Source organism: Rhinopithecus bieti, unplaced genomic scaffold, assembly GCF_001698545.2.
Source record: "Rhinopithecus bieti isolate Rb0 unplaced genomic scaffold, ASM169854v2 scaffold_15838, whole genome shotgun sequence".
NCBI lineage: Eukaryota > Metazoa > Chordata > Mammalia > Primates > Cercopithecidae > Rhinopithecus > Rhinopithecus bieti.
The window spans coordinates 202,302-227,556 of NW_016808928.1; the positions used below are offsets into that span (position 1 = coordinate 202,302).

General features: G+C 38.7%; 1 protein-coding gene across 1 annotated transcript in view; it reads left to right on the plus strand.

Annotated features, from left to right (window-relative positions):
* The window catches only part of CSMD1 (CUB and Sushi multiple domains 1), a 1,215,136-nt gene that overhangs the window by 109,404 nt on the left and 1,080,477 nt on the right, over nucleotides 1–25,255 (plus strand). Inside the window, exon 2 of the mRNA XM_017887857.1 lies at nucleotides 2,470–2,664. Coding sequence (XP_017743346.1) covers nucleotides 2,470–2,664 — 195 coding nt within the window. The remainder of the gene's footprint in view (nucleotides 1–2,469; nucleotides 2,665–25,255) is intronic.

The window sequence follows — 25,255 nt, forward strand, 5'->3', positions numbered from 1 at the left end:
GATGGACATGGCATTCTGCTCATAAGTTGAAGGGCTGCCCTGATAAAATGGAAAGTTTTCTTCCTTATAAATGTCACTTTTAATATACTATAAATAGCACAGATTTTGCTTTAGGGATAGTGAATGTGGAATTAAATTCAGAATTTTCTTATTTAAAAGACAACAAAATGATTGTAGACAACATTGAACTATTTTCTGTTGTGTTTTAAACAGATTTTGTAGGCTGCTCTCAGAAATTATTTCTTAAAACTAGAACTGAAAAAACTTTATGTAAATAGAGATTTCATAAACATGTCAATAATATTCAATATCTAAGCACTAGTATTTATTTCCTAGGTATTTCTACATAGCTCAGTTTGTACTTAAGTAATATCATGATAAATGAAAAATAACTTTAGAAATAGCTGAGATTCCTTTCTCACATTCTAAAAAAGTTCTATATGTTTCTCAGTTTAAAAACTAATAAAACAGAAAATATTGTTCTACATTATACCAATACATTAAAATACACCCTGATGCCAATGCAAAGACAATGGATACGGACATAACATAGTTTCTGTTCAGTTGGAAATACATTTTATTTGGAAATCTTTTATTTTCCTAGTTTCATAACTTATTTGAATACAAATAGTAGCAGCTAATTTACTGATGACACACTAAATTTAAACCATAGATATGGAGACAATAGCCCACAATGATGAATTTCATCCATTCAACTGAATGGTGCACCAGTTCAGTTCACAATCGTGTTCTATGAGTATGGAATGGAGTTTCAAGTCGATTGATTTAGACAGAGAATCATATCAAGGAAAAAGTGAGAGGATCAAAAAGAACAGAATCAATACCCCATTATTGAAATTGTCAATGAAAAGAGTCAAACTCTGTAAAATATTTGAAAAGGTTTATTCTGAGTCAAATACAAGTGGCCAATGGCCCATGACACAGCCCTCAGGAGGTCCTGAGAACAACTGCCCAAGGCGATTGAGCCACAACTTAGTTTTATACGTTGTAGGGAGACATAAGATATCAATCAATACATGTAAGATGTACATTAGTTCGGTCTGGAAAGGCAGGACAGCTAGAAGTGGGACCTTCCAAGTCACAGGTAGAGTCAAAGGTTATTTGTTTGTTTTTGTTTTTGTTTTTTGAGACAGAGTCTCACTCTGTCACCCAGGCTGGCGTGCAGCGGCGCGATCTCAGCTCACTGCAACTTCCGTCTCCCCGGTTCATGCCATTCTCCTGCCTCAGCTTCCCGAGTAGCTGGGACTAGAGGCACCTGCCACCATGCCCGGCTATTTTTTTTTTTTGTATTTTTAGTAAAGACGGGGTTTCACCATGTTAGCCAGGATGGTCTTGATCTACTGACCTCATGATCCGCTCCGCCTACCTCGGCCTCCCAAAATGCTGGGACTATAGGCATGAGCCACCGTTCCCGGCCAGGTTTTTTTTTTTTTTTTTTTCTTTTTTCATATTGGAAATTAATTGAAAGAGTTAAGTTATTGTCTAAAGACATGGAATCAATAGAAAGGAATGTCTCGGTTAGAATAAAGGGTTGCAGAGACCAATGTTTTTATCATTCATAGAAAGCCTCCAGGTAGCAGGTTTCTGAAAACAGATCGCCTGTGTTTCTTGCCGGAAGTAAGGAACCTCTTCTATCGGTAATTCCAAAAGGGAAGAGGGTATAATGAGGCATGTCTGGCTCCCTGAACTAGTTTTTCAGGTTAACTTTGGAATCACCCTGGCTGAGAGGATGTGTCCATTCAGATGGTTGACAGGCTTTGACTTTTATTCTCGGTTTGCAAAATGCAAGTGAATTCAGTATTTGTGTTGTCAAAACTTAGCACTGAAACTTACTTTTGAATCAGACACTATAAATGGACAGAGCCTGGCTGCGGGCCTGGAATACAGTAGTGGAACCCATTGATGGATGAATGCATGAGATTTCTAGTTAATTATTTAATTCAATTGCTTATCCATCAAATGTTGATTGAGCATTGGGTAATGATGTGTAACAGACACTGTACCGGTCCTGGAAGCATAAAAATAAAGAGGGTATGAGTATTCACTCTTGCAGTGTATCTGATACTGCTGTTTTAGATTTCTGTAGTCTACTGTGTCTGGCTGCTGACACTGATATCTGGTTGCTCACTACAGGAGAACGTAGAATTTCATGACTAGAAAAATATAATCTAGACATTATCTGGAACACTGAATAAAAGCAGGACTATATTTTTCTCTCAACAAAATGCATTTATTTACACTTTATAATGTTTATAAAAGTGCTATACTGCAGATATTCTAAAACCAGAAGACATTTTCTCAGTTTAATTTTAGGAACAATTAATATTTTTCTGATACTAGAGATTTTCTCATTTTAATAATTCAAAAATGGTGTCTGTTTTGTGTTATAAGTGGCTCTCCATAGATAATTTAACTTGTTTTTTCTCCTTTCTTTTCTCTTTCCAATAGTTTTACCTAGCCACACTTGTGGAAATCCTGGAGAAATCCTGAAAGGTGTTCTCCATGGAACGAGATTCAACATAGGAGACAAAATCCGATACAGCTGCCTCTCTGGCTACATCTTGGAAGGCCATGCCATCCTGACCTGCATTGTTAGCCCAGGAAATGGTGCATCATGGGACTTCCCAGCTCCCTTTTGCAGAGGTAAAGTGCTACAAGGGGGCTGGTGAGCAGACTCCAGGGCAGGGCAATGGCTTTGGAGCTGCTTTTATAAAAGTTTCCACTTAAATGAAAAGATGACATGTTGGGCTGACTCTCACTATGTCAGCTCATTCTGCTCCTGAAAACAATATTGCATGTTATTACTATGTAAGAAATAACATGTAACATGTAATAACATTTAATATTACATGTTACTAGTATGTAAGTAATAGCATGTAATATGTCATGATAATATATAATATTACATGTTATGAAAGAAATCATGATTGGACCACATAAAGTCAATAGCAAGTTTAGGACTTGTGATATGGTTTGGTTGTGTCCTCACCCAAATCTTATCTTGAACTGTAACTCCCACAATTCCCACATGTTGTGGAGGAACCTCATGGAAGGTAATTTAATCACAGTGGCAGGTGTTTCCTGTGCCATTCTCATCATAGCAAATAAGTCTCATGAGATCTGATGGTTTCAGAAAGAGGAGTTCCCCTGTACAAGCTCTCCCTTTGCCTGCTGCCATCCATGTAAGACATGACTTGCTCCTCCTTGCCTTCTGTTATGATTGTGAGGCTTCCCCAGCCACTTGGAACTGTTAGTCTATTAAACTTCTTTCTTTTGTAAATTGCCCAGGCTCAGGTATGTCTTTATCAGCAGTGTGAAAAGGAACTAATACAGTAGATTGGTACCAGGAGTGGGGTACTCCTGAAAAGATACCAAAAGATGTGGAAGCGACTTTGGAACTGGATAATAGGCAGAGGTTAGAACAGTTTGGAAGGCTCAGAAGAAGACAGGAAAATGTAGGAAAGTTTGGAACTCTCTAGAGACTTGTTGGATGACTTTGACCAAAACGCTGATAATGATAGGGACAATGAAATCTAGGCTGAGGTGGTCTCAGATGGAGATAAGAAACTTGTTGGGAACTGGGCCACAGGTGACTCTTGTTACGCTTTAGCAAAGAGACTTCTGCCCCTGCTCTAGAGAGCTGTGGGACTTTGAACTTGAGAGAGATGATTTGGGGTATCTGGCGGAAGAAATTTCTAAGCAGCAAAGCATTCAAGAGGTGACTTGGGTGCTGTAAAGGCATTCAGTTTTATAAGGGAAGCAGAGCATAAAAGTTCATGAACTTTGTAACCTGACAATGTGATAGAAAAGAAAATCCCATTTTCCAAGGAGGAATTCAAGCCAACTGTAGAAATTTGCATAAGTAATGAGAAGCCAAATGTTAATCCCCAAGACAATGGGGAAAATGTCTTCAGGGCATGTCAGAGGTCTTCACAGCAGCCCCTCCCATCACAGGCCTGGAGGCCTAGGAGAAAAAAGTGGTTTTGCGGGCCAGACCAAGGGTCCCCATGCTGTGTACAGCCTAGAGACTTGGTGCCCTGCATCTTAGCCGTTCCAGCTATGGCTGAAAGGAGCAACACAGAGATCAGGCCGTAGCTTCAGAGAGTGTAAGCCTCAAGCCCTGGCAGCTTACAAGTGGTGTTGAGCCTGCAAATGTGTAGAAGTCAAGAATTTGGGTTTGGGAACCTCTGCTTAGATTTCAGAGGATGTATGGAAATTCCTGGATGTCCGGATAGGAGTTTGCTATGGAGGGTGGGCGGTGGGGGCGGCTCTTGGAGAACCTTTGCTAGGGCACTGCAGAAGGGAAATGTTGGGTCAGAGCTCCCCCACGGAGTCCCTGCTGGGGCACTGCCTAGTTGAGCTGTGAGAAAAGGGCCACCATCCTTCACATGCCAGAATGGTAGATCCACTGACACCTTGCATCATGTACCTGGAAAAGCTGCAGACACTTAATGCCAGCCCATGAAAGCAGCCAGGAGGGAAGCTGTACTCTTCAAAGCCATAGGAGTATAGTTGCCCAAGAGTGTGGGAACTTACCTCTTACATCAGCATGACCTGGATGTGAGACACAAAGTCAAAGGAAATCATTTTGGAGCTTTAAGATTTGACTATCCCACTGGGTTTTGTACTTGCATAGGGCCTATAGACCCTTTGTTTTGGCCAATTTCTCCCATTTTTGAAAGGCTGTATTTACCCAATTCCTGTACCAGCATTATGTCTAGGAAGTAACTAGCTTGCATTTTATTTTACAGGCTCATAGGAAGAAGGGACTTGCCTTGTCTCAGATAACACTCTGGAATGTGAACTTTTGAGTTAATGCTGAAATAAGTTAAGACTTTAGGAGACTGTTGGGAAGGCATGGTTGGTTTTAAAAAGTGAGGACATGAGATTTGGGTGGGGCCAGGAAGAACAAAATGATATGGTTTCACGTGTCCCCACCAAAATCTCATCTTGAATTACAACTCTCACAATTCTCACATGTTATGGGAGGAAGCCACTGGGAGGTAATCGAATCATGGAGGCAGTTCTTTCTGTGCTGTTCTTGTGATAGTAAATAAATCTTTCAAGATCTGATGGTTTTTAAAATGGGAGTTTCTCTGCACAAGCTGACTTTGCCTGCTGCTGTGCATGTAAGACGTGGCCTGGTCCTTCTTGCCTTCCACCATGATTGCAAGTCTTCCCCAGCCACATAGAACGGTACGTCCATTAAACTTCTTTCTTTTGTAAATTGTGCAGTCTTGGGTATGCATTATCACCAGCGTGAAAACAGACTAATTCAACTTATTATTATATCCCCCAAATATCCAAAATTGTTTTCATTCTATTTTTCAATCTTCATGGATTTCTGCCTATTTTCATCACCTCTTGTTGCAGGATTCGAAGATTTGATGCCAATGTTTATGTCCTTCTAGCCCTGTTGCCTCTGTTTTATCTTTTGTTACTAAAAATTACAAACACTCCAACCATTTAATGTGTATATTTTAAGAACTCTTTCAACACTCTCAGACTTCTCAGATACGGTGATTGTAAGTTAGTGCCCTCCTCCAAGTGCCACTGTCACATTTCAGAGCAAGATGAGAATTCCTTTACCTGGAGCACTGCTATTCTCACATTTTCCAAAAGTACTATTTTACTGTTCCAATGACTTTAGAAAAGAGCACATTTCAACTCTTAGGTTTTGACTTTCCTAAGAAAAACTCATCTTTTGAGTACAAAATTAAAAGCATAGGTAACATTGATTGAGGTCTTAATGAGATGCCAGAAAAAGTGCTAAACACTTCACTTGGATTATACCATTTAACTCTCATAACAAGCCACAAATGTAGTAATTATTAACACTCATTTAAAAGGTAAATAAATAGAGTTTTAATTTCCAAAAGGTTCCAGAGATAGTAAATGTTAAGACCCAAACATAAATCTGGCTTTTAATCTAGGCTTGAAAGCATGTCAATTCACAGCCTCCACTGCAAGTCATCATGTGACATTGTATTATTTCCTTCAGTATGCTTTTAGTTTATCCTTTGCTAGTTATTGCATATTTGCCTATTTTTTTCTTTTTTTGTAAAATGTTATACTCTTATGAGATCTGCTTGATGCTTGTCATAGTCGTAATGGCATATGATGACCAGGACTACTATTACTACCACCACCCCACAAGATAGTATGTATTGTCCACTTACTCTAAGCCAGCCATTACTTTAGCAAATTTAATCTTCATAAGTAGGCATTTTATTTAATATTCATATTATAGGTGGGGAATCGGGATGTTAGATAGGAAAAGTGACTTTCTCAAGGTGTTCCTGCTGATAGGTGTTAGAGTTGGGATTAATCATATTCTAATTATTCCTCTGTCCTAGACAAATTCATATGATGATGACTTCCTCCTCTAGATGCCCATTATTTCTTCTAAAATGCTCATTTTTTCTGCACATTCCTGAAGTTTATTATGTCCCTTTTCATTTTTTCTTATTATTATTACTTTTCATCTTTATGTTGTCAAAACAGTGGTGACCTCAAACTCTAAACCTGTATCCCATTTCCCTTGCTTTCCACAGATTTTTCTCAAGTAATTGATCTCACTTAAGGACAGTCCCATTGGGCATCCTAAATATATTCTTTCTTCTTCCTTATTTCTACCATTATTTCCATTACATTCTCACTCTCAGAAAAAAAAGAAAATCAAAGTGACTCTGGCTTTGTTCTCTTTATTTACTTTATAATAGATCATGTAGATCTCAAGTCATGCTCTTTTTTTCCTTTCGAAGTGTCTCTGCCTTACTTCCATTTCTACATATACTGTACTATTTTAGTTATTTATTTCCCTTCTCAACCAGACTGGCTTCAAGTTTGTTGAATGAGCCCCCATGTCTAGAATGTCAGTTGTCATCTGTATTAGTCCATTCTCATGCTACTACGAAGAAATACCTGAGACTAGGTAATTTATAAAGAAAAGTGGTTCATTGACTCACAGTTGTGCATGGCTGTGGAGGCCTCAGGAAACTTACAATCATGATGGAAGGCACCTCTTCACAGGGCAGCAGGAGTGAGAAGTGCAGAGCGAAGAGGGGAAACCCCTTATAAAACCACCAGATCTCATGAGAACTCACTCACTATCACAAGCACAGCTTGGAGGATCCACCTCCCTGATCTAACCTCCTCCCACAAGGTCCCTCCCAAACACATGGGGAGTAGGGGATTAAAATTCAGATTACAATTCAAGGTGAGATTTTCAGTGGGGACACAGCCAAACCATATCATCATTCTACTTTCTACTCCTGACTCACTCTCTCCTAACATCCATCTTCATCCTAACCTTTCTTTTGTCAGCCAAACCACTTTGGTGACTCAACAAGAATAAAGTACAAACCTACAACATGGCTTCCTAGATACTCCTTACCTCATCGTAACTAAATGGTGCAATTCCACCTGGTAGTGTACCCAACATGAGTGTAAAGCTTTTCGCTCTACAAAGCTGTGTTTTTCTGTGGCTAACCTATCCTGGCTGGCCTGAGAACTATCTGCTTCTCTGTGTTCCTCGATATCATGTGGTTAGCTTGCTATCTGTCATGGTGGGACTACACCATAAGAATTGGGCAAACACTGCAAAGTAGGTTTTCAGTTTGTTTGTTTGTTTGTTGTTTGGTGGGTTTTTAAGGAATTCGCTCAGCAGCATACCACACCATGCCAAATTCCAAACTTTTGCTCAGGTTTTTACACTGCCACAGAGTCTCCCTATCATCTCCCTACAGCCATAAATCTTACTCATTTGTCAACTTCAAACTTAAGTCTAAATTTTGCCTTATTGCAACCCCTTCTTACAATTTCTTTAAGGAAAAAAAAAAAGCCCCTTGGTCTCTCAGATAGCATGTATCTGATTGTGATTTTATATTTTGAAATGATGTCTTAAAGGTGTTAGCTTGTAAATTCCCAGGAGATAAGATACCACCAGTAAAATTGTGAGTGGCAGTATCCTTAGTTCCTTGTGACATTAAAACTTGGCCTGTGTCATGAGTGTTTTCCTTCATTGTTTACTGCTTTTTTACTCACAGATCCTCTAATGGTTTTCTTCTTAATTGGAGGATCTTTAAAATTTCCGTAATCATATCTGTAGTCAAAGTTGGCATAACAGTCAGCTAGGTGTCTTTCCGATGCTGCCACCAATGTAGTCAATTCCAACGAGATCAATGTGCTTTCATCACAGGAAACATTGTTCTTCTGTATTATAGATTATTAAATTTACATTTAAATTTTTGCTTTTTTCAATATGTGGTCTAGTATGACTTCAAAGGGCATTCAATTACATATTATTTTGTAAAACAAATTTGAATGATGCAGCACAGTTTCTCATGGATTTGGATAACTAGATTATAAAGAAAAAATGATCTAATTCTTGTAAATGTGTAAATGTGACATATTTATGAGAGAGAAATTTCAGCCATATGGAGTGAGATAATTCACATGAATGAAATGAGTGTATATTCTGCTTCCCCAAAGTTCTATTAATACTTATTTATTTGCAGAAATTGGTTGAAGAGTTAGTTTTTTAATAGAGTTCCTAACAGTAGCATGACTGTCTCCTACAACGATCTTTTGCCAGTGTTATAAAAGTTTATCATTTATTCAAACTGGCAAGATTTTCCCTGAATAATGACACCTAAATGTATTATATATGTAGCCATGATGTTCTTTAAAGAAAAAGGTATAACTTTATATTTAATTAATAGAAAATAATTAGCATAGAATTAAATGAGAGGCCAGTCACCTTTGCTTAGAACTGTGTCCCTTAAACAGGGAACAAGCATCACATTGACATAAAAAATGAGACCTTACAATTTCTTTTTCTGGAGAGGTAATCTTTCAGTTATTCATTATTCTTGAGTCTTTCAACTTAATATCTGCATCTTTCTTAATTCACCTTATTCATTGTATATTATTGCCATGTTCTGCCAGTCCTTAAAAGGATTTACTGTTCCATTTCTTACAGGCATGATGTCTGTCTAGGGGAGAAATATGAAAAAAGAGAAGAAGAAACTAGATAGTTTCAATGAAAAATGCTTTTGTCTTGATTTAAATGCCTTCTTAATTTGCTTTATGTTTCCTATACTTTATTATTGAGTCGTAAATTATTAAATCATAATGGTAGAGCCTAGGATAGATTATACATTACTTTGAGTTCTGGGTACTACAGGGAGATAGAGGATCCAATCCAAAACAAAGGTATTCTTCCCGATTGGAAAACATGAAAGATGGTCCACTGTCTGGATTTTGGATAGGGGCTTACAAGAAGGTAGAAAGGAAGTAGGTAAATATTTGTATTCAGAGAATCCTCCTCCAGGAGAAAGCTAACATCTGATCCAGAACACTTCCCAGGGAGAAGGTGCGTTTCTTCACAGGAGCTCACATCCATGGGAAATTACAGTCTCAACATCTCTTGCAGCCCCTTCGGTGTCCCCTTTTACTCCATTGCTCCAATTCTGAATCTTAGTTTTGGGAGTATTAGTCTGATCTTACCCCGGCTGCCTAATTCTACCTATGTAATCACCGAGGCATCAGGCCATTTGAACCCAGCCAGGCCTAGCTCAGCCCAGTCGTACTTCAGACAGAGATTCATGCTCCCTCTCACCGGAACACCACCTTTTTCACATGATTTTATTTATTCTATGATGGAACACTTTGTTTTAGCAAACCTTACTTAAAAAAACAATTCTCAACAGCACTGCAGAGCTGAGATCCCTGAAGTCATACTCTGGAAGTTCCCAGTCACAAGCTGTCATAAGCGACATCTGTTTATGCTGCACTTCACAGAGTGGCCTGCACTAGCATCCTCTGTGCAACTCCAGTGAACCACCTTGGGAAGGCATCCAGAAGTCACATTTATGTGATGTCTCCTTGGGAATAGGCTGAGGCCCCTAAGTGCAAGATCCTGCTTGTGCCTCAAAGAACCTTAAGAAATGGGCAGGGAAAATATGATTATTTCTGTAATAAGGGTGAAAAAATAAAGTCTCAAATTGACTTGACCTCTGATTTAAATTTCTGACTTGGACATTGTAACAAGTCAGCTATAGTTTGAGTGGTCTCTTCCCAACTTTACTAGCATTTAAGTTAAGTAACATATGAACATGGTTAAAGAATTTAGTAATAAAGAAAGTTTTACCATGAAAACTTCCATCAGCGTATCCATATTCTTTAGCCGTAGAATCAATAACATTTAACCATTTCTGGTTTTCTGTCATTATTGTCTTTTATCTAATGTGTTTGCATTATTCTTTGTGCTTTATCCATTGTGAACTTTCTCAATTGACAGCTTGATATGAGTATTATGTTACATCACTTCTGTTTCCCATGTCTTGTTACTATCCATTTTATTTAGGAACTAGAATAATATAGTTGATTCTTTATGCTGTATTTCTTTAATTTTTGGTAACATCTCTTGTCTTTCCATTTAGTAAGATGTGAATATCCTTGCTTCTACTCTTTCTAGTATATTTTCTCTCCAGTTTTGGCCTCTTTATTCTCTCAATTGCAATAGAACCTTTGCAGTATCAAATATGTTAGCATTTGTATTTATTAAATAATAATAATGAAGTTGCTCTTAATGTATCTAAAGGCTGCTTGTAAAAGTTGAAAAGCAGTAAGCATTCATATTTTGGTAAGTGCGTGAATATTGCTCACCATAGAGCCAAGCATATGCCCGTAATTAGACTTCCTCTTCTGTGATTCTGACATCATAATCCCTAATGCTACTCAACCCAGAGTCCAGATGAGCGCTGGCTTTGCCTCAATTATCCATAATGAAGTTGTAATTACTTTTGTTTCACATTTGGACCAGGGCATTCTTGTTCTGCTTGTTTCATTAATGCAGTATTAATGGGCTCAAACAGAAATATTCTTTGTGCATGTTAAATTCAAAATGTGTCTCAATGATGGGTAGTTGGTTCAGATATTTTTATGGGCAGCGGTGATTTGGAGATGGCCACCTTCCACATCTGGCTTCCCTGAAGGTCTCCACCCTTCTCCATTCCGCTGGCTGAAAAGGAAGAACTTGAGTTGTGATGGACAGGTCCTGCACACATTCATGTACATCTCCTGCACACCTGCTGCATTAGTTGAACCTCAGCCATGAGGCTACATTTCACTGCAAAGAAAGCCAGGAAATGGAAGCATCTGTGAGCTCAGGAAGAAGAAAAACACAGATTTGGTAAACGACTACCCGTCTTTGCCATACTGCTATTTATTTGTCCTAAAATTTTGAATTATCCTTGTTTTTCTCTCGTTGCTTAGTTGCACACTTGCTTTCATCACAATAATCCGGGTATTTTCTGCTTCTTAACTATCTGAATTCTCGCTCTGAATGAACTCTATTCTTCTTTCTGAAGGCCACTGATTTGTTTCTCTAACTTACACATGGTTACTTAATATGTGGAATGCAATTGTTTTCTGTGATTCCTAAAGTTTCTAGATGTCTGTTCATCCAGTAACTTGTCACTTCACCACAGCTTTTCAATATCCCCCTTGCCTTCATTTCCCCCAAATCTACCACGTTCTTCTCCTGAACGCTCGCCCAGAGGGTTCCAGAATGATTTCTAGTACTGTTGCAAAGCAGTGCCTTGGAGGCTTCCCTTTACTTGTGCCCTCAATGCGCACCCTGTTTCATGACAACTTCCTGTGCCTCAGTTTCACCTCAAACACTTTCCAAATGTTTTCCAAATGTTGCTTTGGAAGGAAGTCTTTAAACCTCAGCATGGCTGCAAATGTCCTTGTCTGCATCTGCACTGACAGAGGTATTGGCTACGTACAAAATTGTACGTAGAAAATATCTCCTCCCATAATTTTTACAGTGTTGCTTCATTATTTTAAGTATACTATTCACTTCTGCAGAATTGGAGGGGTGTGCAATAAATAACACTTCTCTTCCTTTTCTGAGATCTGAAATAAATAAGAAATAAGCAAATGAATAGTGAGGCATAGACCAAAATAATCAGCACCTTTATTACCAATAACCATGCTATTGTAATATATATATATATATATATATTTATTTATTCCATACACATTCATATATATGTGTGTGTGTGTATACATGCTCCCATACATATTCATCTAAATATTTATATTAAAGAAGGAAAAATATAGGCAATTGGACTTTCCAGTGTTGGACTCCAGAATTAGACAGACAGACCTAACTATCCTTTCCTAGGCAGCACTTGACTGAAGCTAGTTGAAAAAAATTAAAGATCAAAAGAGCCAGTCAGCTTTGTTAATGATCTGGTGGAGTTTGTCTTCCTTCCAAGCTAGAGAGGGGCATGATACTATTTCATTGTTATCTCTGAGCCAACTAGAGTCCAGAGTCTTTAGTTTCTTTGATTGGGTTTTATCACTAAATGGCTTTTTCATTTGTCACTCAAAATAAAGATTATTGGGGAAGGGATGGGGATAGGTAAAGGGAGATTCCAACAAAACATAGAGGAAAAATAATAGTCACTCGGGAGAAGTTTCCCAGGCATGCATCAAAAAAGAAAAGGGATGGGTAGAGAGAGTTTAAAGAGAGCAGCTACACATGATAAGTCATTTGAGGAGATCAGGATAAGACGTAGCATGAGGATGATCCCAGGTGCACCTGCTCAGAAGAAGCTGATCCCAGCTGGAGCATCCTCACTCTATTGAGGATGATGCTGGGGATGTAGGGGATTCAACTGCCACACACATAACCAAGAAAAGAGCAGTGCTGTCCACTGAACATATAACACAATCCATAATGTGAGCCACAGATGAGATTAAAAATCCCCAGATGCTACACGACAATGTGAAATAAAACAGGTGAAATAAGCTTTAATAATGGATTTTGTCAACCTGATATATCCAAAAGATTATAATTTTAATGCAGAATCAATGTAAACTATAAGTGAAGTGTTTTGCTTTTTAAAAGATGCTAGTTTCAAAATCTGATGTGTGTTTCAGTTATGCCATTTCTTAGTGCTGACCAGCCACATTTCACATGCTCATGAGCCACATACACTTGAGACTTCTGTGTTGAGCCTCAACTTTAAACTTGTTTTATCATCTGTCCTCATTATTGCTAATGCTTGTAGAGCTCTGATGCTGTCAGTGGGTTTTATTCTCACTTATGTTGTAGGGTTGAATAAACGGATGCAGTTTAATTATAAAGAATGATAAGGCAATGGGTCTGAGATACAAAAATCCACGTCACAATGTGATGGAAATTCTTCCCTTTAACTTTCAGCAATTGCTGAAGCATATTCGAGCTGAATAGGACCAGAGAGCAGAGTCTGTTTTAAAATTAGTTTAGGCAAAAGATAAGAGCGAGCTAACTCTTGATTAATCTAAAAAGGCTTCTCAAAAGAAATCTCCTTTCAGACCTTTTCTCAAGGTTGGAAGTAATGACGTTGGGTCTAATGAGTGAAGATTGCAGAAGGCTTTGAGGAACATGTGGATTCGCTGGTGGAGTAAGATGAAAACAAGTTTGTTGTATGTTCCTGGAACAAGCAAGAAAAAACACAGAAGAGTGATTCTAGGGACCTAGCAGTTATGATCTCTTACCACAACAGAATTGGAGGCCTTTCTCAGACTTCTCCATCTTGATTATGTATTCCTATCTTGATTATGTATTCTTCTTATCTGAGATGTTCATGCATCCAGAAAGCAATAGAGGTGAGATCTGGACCCAGGCAGCCTGACCCTAGAGGTCACAAAACCAGTCCCTATGCTATAATATCAATAGAGCATAGAAAAAGTAAATATTTTGAACAGATGTCATGCTCAGTGTCAGTATAAGGATTAAATGAAATTCAACATCTTGCAGTCTTGAGCACAGAAAGAAGGGGATTAAAGTGCTTGTCATGGTGAAACAGCTTATTCAGCAGCTATGCACTGTCACCTGGGGCAAATCCCAGTGTCATCAATTGGGCACTGTGTGTCTTTGGTCAGTTTATTTAATCTCTCTGGCCTCAAGATTTTTATCTGTATAAAAGTGCCTACTTGAGAAATCTGTTGTAAAGATTAAATGGCATAACCCAGGTAAAATGGTTAGCAAAGAGCCTGATGCATAGACAAACTCTAAAAATATCAGCTACTATAATTACTCTTTCTACCTACTCTCCCTTCCACTCTTAAGCACAATTTTAGATTTTAGAACAAAGTGTGCAGAGCAAAATGGCAAACAGTTTGAAAGGAAATTCATGTAAACTACAGGATCTCAATATTGGTAGCTCTTAAATAAAAGTTTTTTTTGTTTTTTTGTTTTGTTTTTTTTTTTTTTTTTTTTTTTTAATGAATTACTGATTCTGTTTACAATAAGAAACTAGCAGACTGACTTGAGGAGAGAAATGGTTTGGGGCTCAGGCAAAAGGGAAAGAGTGCCTAGTGAAAGAAATGCCTGTGTGGCAGTGCGTCACTTTATTTTACACACCACTACTTGGACAGAAATAGTGGGAAAACTACATTTACAACAGTCACATTCATACCCACGTGCATGTAAATAACTGACAGAGCAGGAGCACCATTATCTCGGACAAACTAACACTTTAAGTTCCAGCTCCCTTTCTAACTTCATGCATTTCAAGGAAATCACTTCTCTTCTAACAGCAAGCAGCCAGCAAGAGCAGACAGTAAAACACAGATAAGATAGCTCAGGCACAAAGGGAATGGGGAATGTCTCTTGGGTAACCACCAAACTTCACACTCATGCAATGGGCCCCAGTAAAACAGTGGGCCCTAATAAGCACATTCCCTTCCCTTTAGGTACATGAAGATAGGGAAGCTAAAAGCATAGTTGGAGGTGTGCCTGCAGCTTCAGGGAGATATATGGGAGCAGACACAAAATTCTCCCTCCCAGATAAGCAAGACAGAGACACAGAAACATTCCAAGACTGTGATAAGCTATCCTGCCCTGAATCCTTAAAAACTCTTAGTCTGTAAGAGAGAGTACCTCTGACCTAACTCAGCCAGAAGCCCCTCTTGAGTTTATCTCCAAAATAAACCTGTCTTGGACTGTTGAGCTATTTTTTGTGTTTCTTTCCTTTTTCTTTAATTCTTGCAATAATATGACCTAGTACAGAAATAGGTATCTAGCAATAGTCTAGATACAGATAATTTCTGGCAAATGGAGTAGCATCTGTCTCAAAGTGATGGAGATTTCAGCTTAGTCACTACAATTGTAGATTTTAAGAAAGAAGTGTGATAATCAGAGTTAAACAGAAAGCAGTCACAAAGTGTCAGACAGTGTTTACATGCCTTACATATGTTCTTGTCATTAACTTTCATGACAAGTCTAGAAGTTATATATTATCATCATCCCTCTGGTTTGGATGAGGAGACTCCATCACAGAGGAATTCAGTGACGTAACTGAAGTCCCACGCTGTTTGTGGGGAAGGCAGAATCTGACCCTGGACACTTTGGCTACGGAGTCCATGCCACGGCCCCTGTCACATGCTGTCTGTTCCCTTCTAACTCATGAGAAAAATAAATATTTCTAAAATAACCTAACTTAGAATTGAGAAACAGATATTGGAACTTGAGTTAAACAAGTATTTTCTTCTTAAGAAACATATGCTTGACCCCTGAAGAGTTTGAGTGGGGCAGGGGGTGCTGGTTGCCTGGAGAGACTCCTCTCTTCTCATCAAAGCAGGTGACATGGCTTATACCAGAGAGAGGGAAGATGCTGGGCTTCGGCTGCCTCCCCTTCCTCCACCTGCTGCTTGTGCAAGGCAGGTGCAGCTGTGTTGACAGACCTGCAGCCACTCAGGGATTGCAAACTGGGGGAGGACGGGAATCGAGGCAGGAAGGTGCCAAGAGAGAAACGTGATGGCAGCTCCTCAGCATTCTTTGTGGATGAAAATGAATACACATTTCATTTAAGCCAGGCACTGACAAAAATGGCAAAAGATTGTAATCCCAAAAGGTAGACTCTCAAACACCATAATCCCAAATGTTGAAATCGCAAAAAATCAGAATCCCAAAATATAATTCTGGAAAATATTTTAAATTTTGCAGAAGATATGTATTTATTTTCTATAAAGGGTTTATTTCAAAAAAGACATAAAAACACACAAAACACTTTGTAGGATGCTTTATGAAGTACAATAGGCTATCATAACCAGCTTATTTTTGCAAGCATAGATACCCACACTAGTGACAGTTGTACGAGTATAGCAGGTATGAGTGGACAAACCATACTCATGAAGCAATGAAGCAAAATGCAGCATGTATAAATGCATGCCACTATAGTTGCCAATTGTGTGCAACCGGCTTTATGATTGGAGTCATCAGAAATACGGTGATGAGCAACCTAAGTCCTTTGATCAATTGAAAACCATGATGGATCACCACCAGATAAAGAGTCACCCAAACAACCGAGATCGCCAGAAATTTTATCTTTCCCAAATGCAGATGTACAAAGAGGACATCTCTTCATTTATTCAGGAAGTTTCAACATTTGTACCATATGCACGCACAATGCTGAGGCACAAAGTCAATGCTGTGACCACGCAATTTTTGGAGTCAAATTTGAAAAAAAATTCTTAAAACTAATGAGGACTCTCTAATAGTTTCTACACAATTTAGAATTAGAAATGAGGTGGCAGCACGGTGGCTCATGCCTGTAATTCCAGCTCTTTGGGAGACCGAGACAGGTGGATCATCTGACGTTGGGAATTGGAGACCAGGCTGACAAACAATGAGAAACCCCATCTCTACTAAAAATACAAAATTAGCTGGGAATGGTGGTGCATGCCTGTAATCCCAGGTACTCAGGAAGGCTGAGGCAGGAGAATCGCTTGAACCTGGGAGGCGGAGGTTGTGGTGAGCCAAGATCGCGCCATTGCACTCCAGCCTGGGCAACAAGAGCGAAACTCGGTCTCAAACAAACAAACAAACAAAAAACAGAAATGATACAGCATTTGATATTAGAAATGATGAGAAGATGAATTACATAGCCTTGAATTGTGAAAAAATAGTGCTGACAATTTAAAATAGTGGACAATCTTTAAAAAATCTAGAAGGAAGCTTCAACATACACAAAAGTGTATTGCAGGGGTAGATATGGACAATTGCATGGAGATCATCCAGCAAGGCTGACTGAACTCCACAGTCACTAAGTACATTCTGAAGTCTTGCCTCCGCATGAATATCTGCTTTTGTTCTTTTAGGACATGGCTCTCCTTTCTGAAAGTCTTCTATGATTTCCATTATTGTGATTTCAGGGTTTTAGACATTAGGGATTTTGAGTTTAAGGAGTTTCATCTTTTGAGATTTCAACAATTGGGATTATGGCATTTGGGATTGTGTTTTTCAGGATTGTGAACCATACCCAACTAAAATCGCCATTCTTGGTCTTTGACAGACATGACTTCCAGCAACCTCATGGATGTTAAACAAAACACCACAAAACAAAACAACAACAACAACAAAACCCAACTCTACACATAAACTTAGGTCAAGAGAACCCTTAACCTAAGGAGGGCGGTTTGGTTGTAGGGTCTTCCTAACATGTTACTTAAAGGCTACATCTATTTTGCTGAAGCTCTTGCTTTACAGAGTAGGACAAACCAAACCTGTAGAAGACAAAGCAAAGAGTCGTCTATTTACCCAAATAATTTTCTTCTTCTCTTCTGGGGAAAGGCTTTTTAGGATTGAGGGCTGAGTGAATCTTCATCTTTTCTCCTCTTTCCTTCTCATAGCCCCAGATCCTTAACTAAAACTCTGGACCTCCTTGTCCTCCTGGAAGCTTGCACTCTTGGGCTGAGGCCTGAGACCTGCAGAAGGCTCAGAGACAGGCTCAGTGCAGCTGCAGGGTGGCGCATCTGCTCTGCACCTGCTCGGTCATCTCCGGAAGCCAACTGAGGCAAGAGGAACTTGCAAAATGTTTGAGAGTCAGTTGATCAGTAGTTTATGATTCCCCATTTATTTTCTATTTCCATCCCCTGGAATCTTTTTAGGTACCTATGAATTACTAAAGCAGGAAAGCAAAGGGAGTGGAGAGATTGCATGACTCAATGTTTCACTTAGACTAATCTTCTCTGGCAGGTGTTATGAAATTTTCATGCTTTTATGCAATCCTGTCCAACATGTTTTATATTAACTTTTATATGATCCCATCCCCAAATTTCATGGTAAATATTAATGGGTAGATTTTCCAGATACAGAATCAAATTCTCTGGAGCTTAGCTGTCATGTCCAAGGCTGAAAGACAGTGGCTGCTAAAGCCAGCTCTGACTTGGTGCTTTTCTACACTTCCCTCCAGCTGCAACCTTCTTTGAGGCAGCTGAAGAGACATTTTGTTGTTTGCAGCCATTTGTTTGTTTCTGTTTTGCTTGGAAGCATGATCTGTAAACCACAGAAAACAGCAGCATATGAACCATTATTGGAAACTTAAACCACTTGCTGAATGAAGTTTCACCCTTGTTTTTGTCTAGACACATACATTTAAGATAAGTATTCACCTAAACATGTCAAAACACATTGTCAGTATTTTGCAACAGTTTTAGATAAAATGTGATGTAGCAGCTGTCTTTTTTTTTTTTTTTTTTTTTTTTTTTTTTTTTTTTAAGATTCAAACTGATTTTTATCTATTTCGAGACAGTTGTATTTCTTGGAGAATGAATAATAGTCATTGGGCCGGGATGCCACTAAATAAAGTAGCAGTAGCGGTAGCACTGATACCTTTAATAAAACGTGCTAAATAATGTATGCCTATTGTTTCATTTAGAGCTATCTGAAGCTGTGGATTTCTTTAATTGTTAAGCCTTACATAATGTGACTGGAAATGGCAATATGTCACTCACCAGTTCTTTATGAACTGTCAGTCAAGGTTTTTAAATCATAGGCATTCTGCTACTAGTAATGAAAAGGCAGGCAAACTAGGAAAGATGTAGCCAGAGGGGAGGAGAAGGAAGAGAAGTCATGCTTTTTATGGGTGCCTATAAATTCTGTGATATTTAAAGCACAGCTGTGTTTTTATCAATTATGTTACAGCAGTAACATTGTAAAGTGAATCTTAAATGATCTGTCACCTCAGGACAAGAAATATAAAGTAAGATTGAATGGGACAGTTTTTATATAAGAAACCTAGGATTAAATTGTTTGAGTGGTTTTAGACAATTTGGTTTTAAGCACTTTCCTTGCATACTTTGCAATAAACAACTCCAGTGTAAATACTATCAAAATTAAAATAAAACTATTCAAAAAAATCATTCTTAGATTAGAGAAAACCTGGTCTACATGGTTTGCATCTTTGCTGTGCTACATTTCCTGCCAAGCACGTTATTCACATTGTCTCATCCCAAACAATCTTGTAACCAGCTTAAAAAATAATCACAAGTGGTTCTGCCCATTATTTTCAGCTTCGTGGGTTACTTTATAGTATTTTTAAGATTCTTTTATTCCATGCAGGTACCATGTTAGGTTATAGAGCTGTAAAGATGAATGTGTCTGGTGCCAGAATGAATCCATGCCCAGGTAAGTGCCCTTCTTTGTGATGGGCAGTAATGTGAAGTGTTTAGCAGTGAGGACTTTGTCATTCTAGCTCCAGCCTCATCACCAGCTGGCATAGCTCAGACAAGCTACTTCCATATAAAGCCTGAGGCTCTGAATCTGTTAAGTTGGGCTAATATTACTTTTAATCTCACAGGACTGATAAAGATTAGATGAGATGATCTGGGTGCTCAATACCAATAACTGCTGTTAGGATCACATTGTGGTCCTTGAAGAGTAAGAATGGAAGGGGAACAGAGACCAAAAGAAGCCAACTCAGTATCTAAAAAGCTTCTCAGAGGCTGAAGTCACAGAACAGAGAACATTTATATTTTCCTTGAGAAGATTAGTGTTAAATCACACACATTTCTACGTTCATTGACATAATTTGATTCTTAGTATTATACAAATTATTTTCTCTCTATAATTGAATGTAATGAATGTTTCCCATGTTCACTTTGACACACAGTGCCATAATTAGAATCTCTGTACATACCACACTGCTTTTGTTGCTTCTGTTAGATGATTTCCTAAGGAAAAATTTCTAGGAATGTTTATGCTATGTGAACTTGCTGAATGAATTTCTAATGATATTGCAGTTCACCACAATTAATATAAGTTTGGATACTTGTATTTCTTTTTGATTTGCTGAGGGTGAGGGCATTGAAATGATACTCCAAAGTTGTTTTCATTGCCTTTGATTTCCAATAGACATCAATATTTTTCCATATGTCTTTTACTATTTGCGTCTATTAATTCTTTCTTCCAAGGAGCATTTGTTGAGGACCTGCAAAGTATTAGATGCGCTTATCAATCAGGGCCAGTAAACATTTTTTGTCAAAGGTCAGATAGCAAATATTTTGTTTTCGTGTCCTATAGTCTCTGTTTCAGCTCCTCTAGTCTGTCAATGCCGAACAAAAGACCCCATAGACACCACCTAAACAAATAGACTGGCTGTGTTTCAGTAAAACCTAGTGTATAAAACCAGATACTGGACTGAATGTAACCCACAAGCTATAGTTTGCCAACATTAGTTCCAGCTGCTGGGGCTACAATATGAACACAACAAAAAAGAATTCCATTCTTTACAGAAATATTTTAATGGGTGGAGGCAGCATGAACAAATGAGAAGCGACAGATAAACTTTGCTGTCTGTCCTATTGAAATAAGTGTTTGAAAATGCTCTCTTTAAGAAGCTGACATGTAATTAAGAGCTATGGCGACCATCTGCCTGGTCACTGCTTGGGCAGGACTGTCCTGGTCTCATCACCTAAGGTCCCATATCCTGGAAACCCCTCTGATAATGGAAAACCAGAGTATTTGGACCTCTAATGAGGGGGACAGAGGAAGCCCTGTGAGAATATCAGAAATGTGGTTCCAATAGAGGAAACAACCAGGTGTTTGGCCATGAGACAACAGCGTATGGTGAGTGAATGAAGAATAGAGCAATGGGAGTGTGGCCTGAGCAGATGGGATAATTGGAGGGTTGTAAGAGAGACGGTCAGGATATGAGAGGGGAAAGGTCCCAGAGGATCCCAGAGGATAGGAGTGGACCCTGTAGATCAGCCTTCGGACTTTAACCTCTATGCTGAGCAGTGTGGGAGCACAATGGGGAGATCCGAGAAGAGAAAGGGCATCATGTGATATAGCATTTAAGAGGATTACTCTGGCTACTTTATGAGAAAAGAACATATGCTAAGAAGGAAAAAATAAAATCTGTTAGAAAATCATTACAAAATGAAGATGAGGGGTGGTGTTACTTGCGAGAGCACAGCAGCAAAGGAGATTGCAAGACACATTTGGATTCAGAACGCCATTTAAAGAAAGTGCTGATGGAATTTCCCTACACAGTGGTTGTGCCACATGAGAGACATAGAAGAGTCATGGATGGCACTGTGTGTCTTCTCGTGCAACACTGGAAGAATGGAGTTAGCATTTATTGAGATGGAGAAGACTGCGAGAATTGCAGATTTGAAAATGGAAAGATTGAAAGAATCATTTTAGGGTTAGTAAATCTGGATTGTTATTTAGACATCATATGGAGTTTAAATAGGGAGTTGGATAGATAAAGCTGGAATTCAGGAGAGATTCAGGGAACTGAATGACACTCTGAAAACCATCGACATATAGATGACATAGTAAGACATGAGGCCTACTGAGGGGAGGAAGGAAGTGGTGAATGTTGAACGACTACTTACCAGGTACTGTGTTCACTACCTGGGTGTAGGGATTATGCATGTACCAAACCTCAAAACACAAGATTTATGCAAGTAACAAACCTGCATGTGTACCCCTGATACAAAAATAAAACCTAAGAATAAAAAATAAAAATAAATAAATCCACGCAACTCAAACTGGATGAGATCAACAAGGCAATGAATGAATGTATTTAGGAAGAGAAGAGGTGAAGAGACTGAATCTTGGACATCGTACCAAGAATTGGAAGATGAAATGACACTGGCATGATGACTCAGAAGAACTGGCCAATAAGATTAGAGAAAGCCTGAAGAGTAGTGTCGAAAGAGACGAGTGAGTAGAATGGCATAAAATCACATACAGTCAGCCTTCCTTACCGGTGGGTTCTGCATCCACAGGTTCAACCAACTGGGGATGAAAAATATATATTTTTTAAATCTAGAAAATGTTACATTGTGGCTATGTCTACAATATAACTAGGCATATGATGGCCGCATCTGTATTGACCATGTACTGACTTGTTTCTCCTTGTCATTATTACCTAAACAATACAGTGTAACAACCATTTCTGTCACATTTATAGTAGGTATTATAAATAATCTAGAGATGATTTAGAGTATATGGGAAGATGTATATAGGTCATATGCAAATAAAATTCCATTTTATATAAGGGAGTTGAGCATTGTGGATCCTGGAACCAATTTCCAATGGATACCAAAGGATGACTGTGCACACATTATTCCTGTGTAATTTTTTTGTTTTAATATTGTACTACACTTATATAAGATGTAACCACTGGCAGAAAATGAGAAAAAAGTATGCCGATAACTCTGTACTATTTTGCAAGTTCATGTGACTATCCAATTATTTCAAAGTTTAAAAGTTTAGGAAGTGTAGGAATGAAAGGGATTCAAGGATGAGGAAATGGATGAATGTTAAATGTCATTGAGATCTTGAGTGAGATGAATCCTAGGAAGTGACTCTTAGATTTCTGGCCATGGCTGACATATGGGCCTTATGCAGGGAACCCAGGAGGATAAAACTCTGACTCAAGTGGGTTCAAGAGAGGATGGGACAAGGTTAAGGACTGCAAATATGGACATCTTTGAGACATGTTGCAGAGAAAGGAATTTCAGAAAGTAAGGCTAGAGGGGAATGTGGAGTCTAGAAGCAGATACGGAATCAAAAGCGAAGTTTACAACCTTTTTTTGAAGGGGGACAATTGGAGCATGGTTATATGCAGAGAGCAGTTCTCCACTGAAAAGACAAATAGTCGCTTTGAAAGAGAAAACCTGGTAAAACTTTGACTTAAAAACTTGATCAGAGATGAAAGGTAGAATACAAACAGGTGTACCCACTAGGTAGAAATATTTACAGGAAAGATATTTTGGAAGTAGGGATCAAAACTAAAGGTGATAGATTACAAAAAATTCTCTTTCATTGCTTCTATTTTCTTTGTGAAATGGAAACCAAAGTCAGCAGGTGGCAGTGAGGATTTGGCAAGAGATGTTGGCGACTTTAGAAGGAAGAAGGCATGAAACAGTCATCCCCCAAAAAGGCAGCAGTGAACAGATGCAGAAAGTGAAGCAGGATTGCTGCGCATTATTATGGGCCAGTGTAGGATTATGGCCAGACATGTAAAGCTAGACCTTTCAGTATGTTTTTGGTTTTGGAATTCCTCCAGCTGCTTTTACCTGCATGGATAAAAAAGTGGACTTGGCCTGGTCGGAAACCAAAGGTGTTTTACTCTGATGATGGCAGAGTTATGGGGAATGCAAGGAAGTTCATTAGGCCATGAGCCCTAAGGATGGTGAGACAAGAGATGAGGACATGATGGGGACAAGGAAAGGAAAGTGAAGAGGAGGCAGGGTCAGGGAACTCTAGGTCCCATGGGTCAAGGAATTATTAGAGTTTAGGTGTTTGAGTAGGTGACCTGGTATGGAGAGTTGGGGTCTGAGAATGGAACATTCAGAACTGCAGGTGTGGAAGATGATCCCTTACTGGCAGTGAGAAGATGGAGGGTGATGATGGGAATGGTAATGGCGTGGCTGACGTAGAGTTGGGCTGTTGGAAGAGAGGGGAGAATTAACCAAAGAGGTTGTGTTACTCCCAGGATTACCTGTGTTGACATTGAAATGAGCAAGAATTTGGGCAAAGGTAGAGTTGAAGAGGCTGACAGTGGGCCAGAAGTTTAAATCTTCATGGAATAGTGGAGTTCAAGTAGAGGTTTGTAGATGACTACAAGACAGAGGATGCTAGATTCTCATGGCAAGAGACTCAAAGCTGGGCACATGTGGAAGGAAAGAATAAAAGTCACCTAGAAGTAGCCATGAGATGCATGTAGCTGGGCATGGGGTCTGCCAGCAGGACTGGTGGACATGAACTACGGATGTAAAACATTGGCAACTGAGATGACTTCAGAGAAGACATCTGGGTTTCCGTCAGAGGAGGAAGGGAAGGAAAATACATCAGAAGTAGTTGAAATGTAGGAAATTTTGCTTATAATTGACTTTCAGTTTTCGAGGAAGTAATAGAAGACATTCAGGAGCATAGGAAGAATTATGATTGGGGTCAGAAAATAAGATGTGTAGATCTTTAAGGGGATGAGAGTTGGAGGGATGAAGGGTGACCCCTGCAGGAGACCAGGACTTTTTGTAGGGACTGTTGTAAAGGAAGACAAAGGATGTACAAGAGTACCCTCTTAATGGTCTCGGCATGAAGTAAGTGGGGTTGACTCTATGAGAACAGGAGGGAGGGGGATGGAGCAGGAATGGTCTGTGTCTTTGAGTTTCTTTCATTGTGGCCCCTGGAGGAGTGAGCACCTGTGGAGGTAGCCACATCCCCACCACCAGCTCTTTGTGGCCCTTCCTTCCTAAATAATATCTCCTAGTATTACAAACTATTATATTGTATATGTGGGTATATTTCTTATTTCTTTCCTGGATATTTCCCCATGCAATTGTAAAACCTGAGATGGAATTACACATCCAATTGTATACCCTGCGTTTTATAAATTTAACATCATAACTTAGAAATTCACTGAAGGAATGTTATAAATGCTTGGTAAACACATTTGATGATCCTATGGTTTGAATGTATCATGGCTTATTTAATGATTTACCTGCTGTTGAATATTTAGATTATTTCAATTTTTCTTTTTGATAAGCATGGCAGTTTGCCTCTAACTAATGTTTTATTCTGTGTTTTAAATTATGTCCATAAGATAGGTTTCTAGCAACATTTATGCCTACAAAAGGGGCATAAAACTTTTAGAGTTGAGAAATACAATTTTCTTAAAAGTCTGAAATTCCTTGGGAGGAAATAGAAATCCGTTCATTCTGATTTACACTTACATTTAGAATTATTTTCCCCACTTACAGAAATAAGTAGATTCAAATGCCTCTTTCCTTAAATGCCTTATCTTCTTCTTGGATTAACTCAATGGCATTCAAACATCTTTTAGCTGTACCATCTTTTCTTCAAATGCAAGATTTTATGATAACGCAGTAAAGGAAACAGATTTTTTTTTTTTTTTTTTTTTTTTTTTTTTTT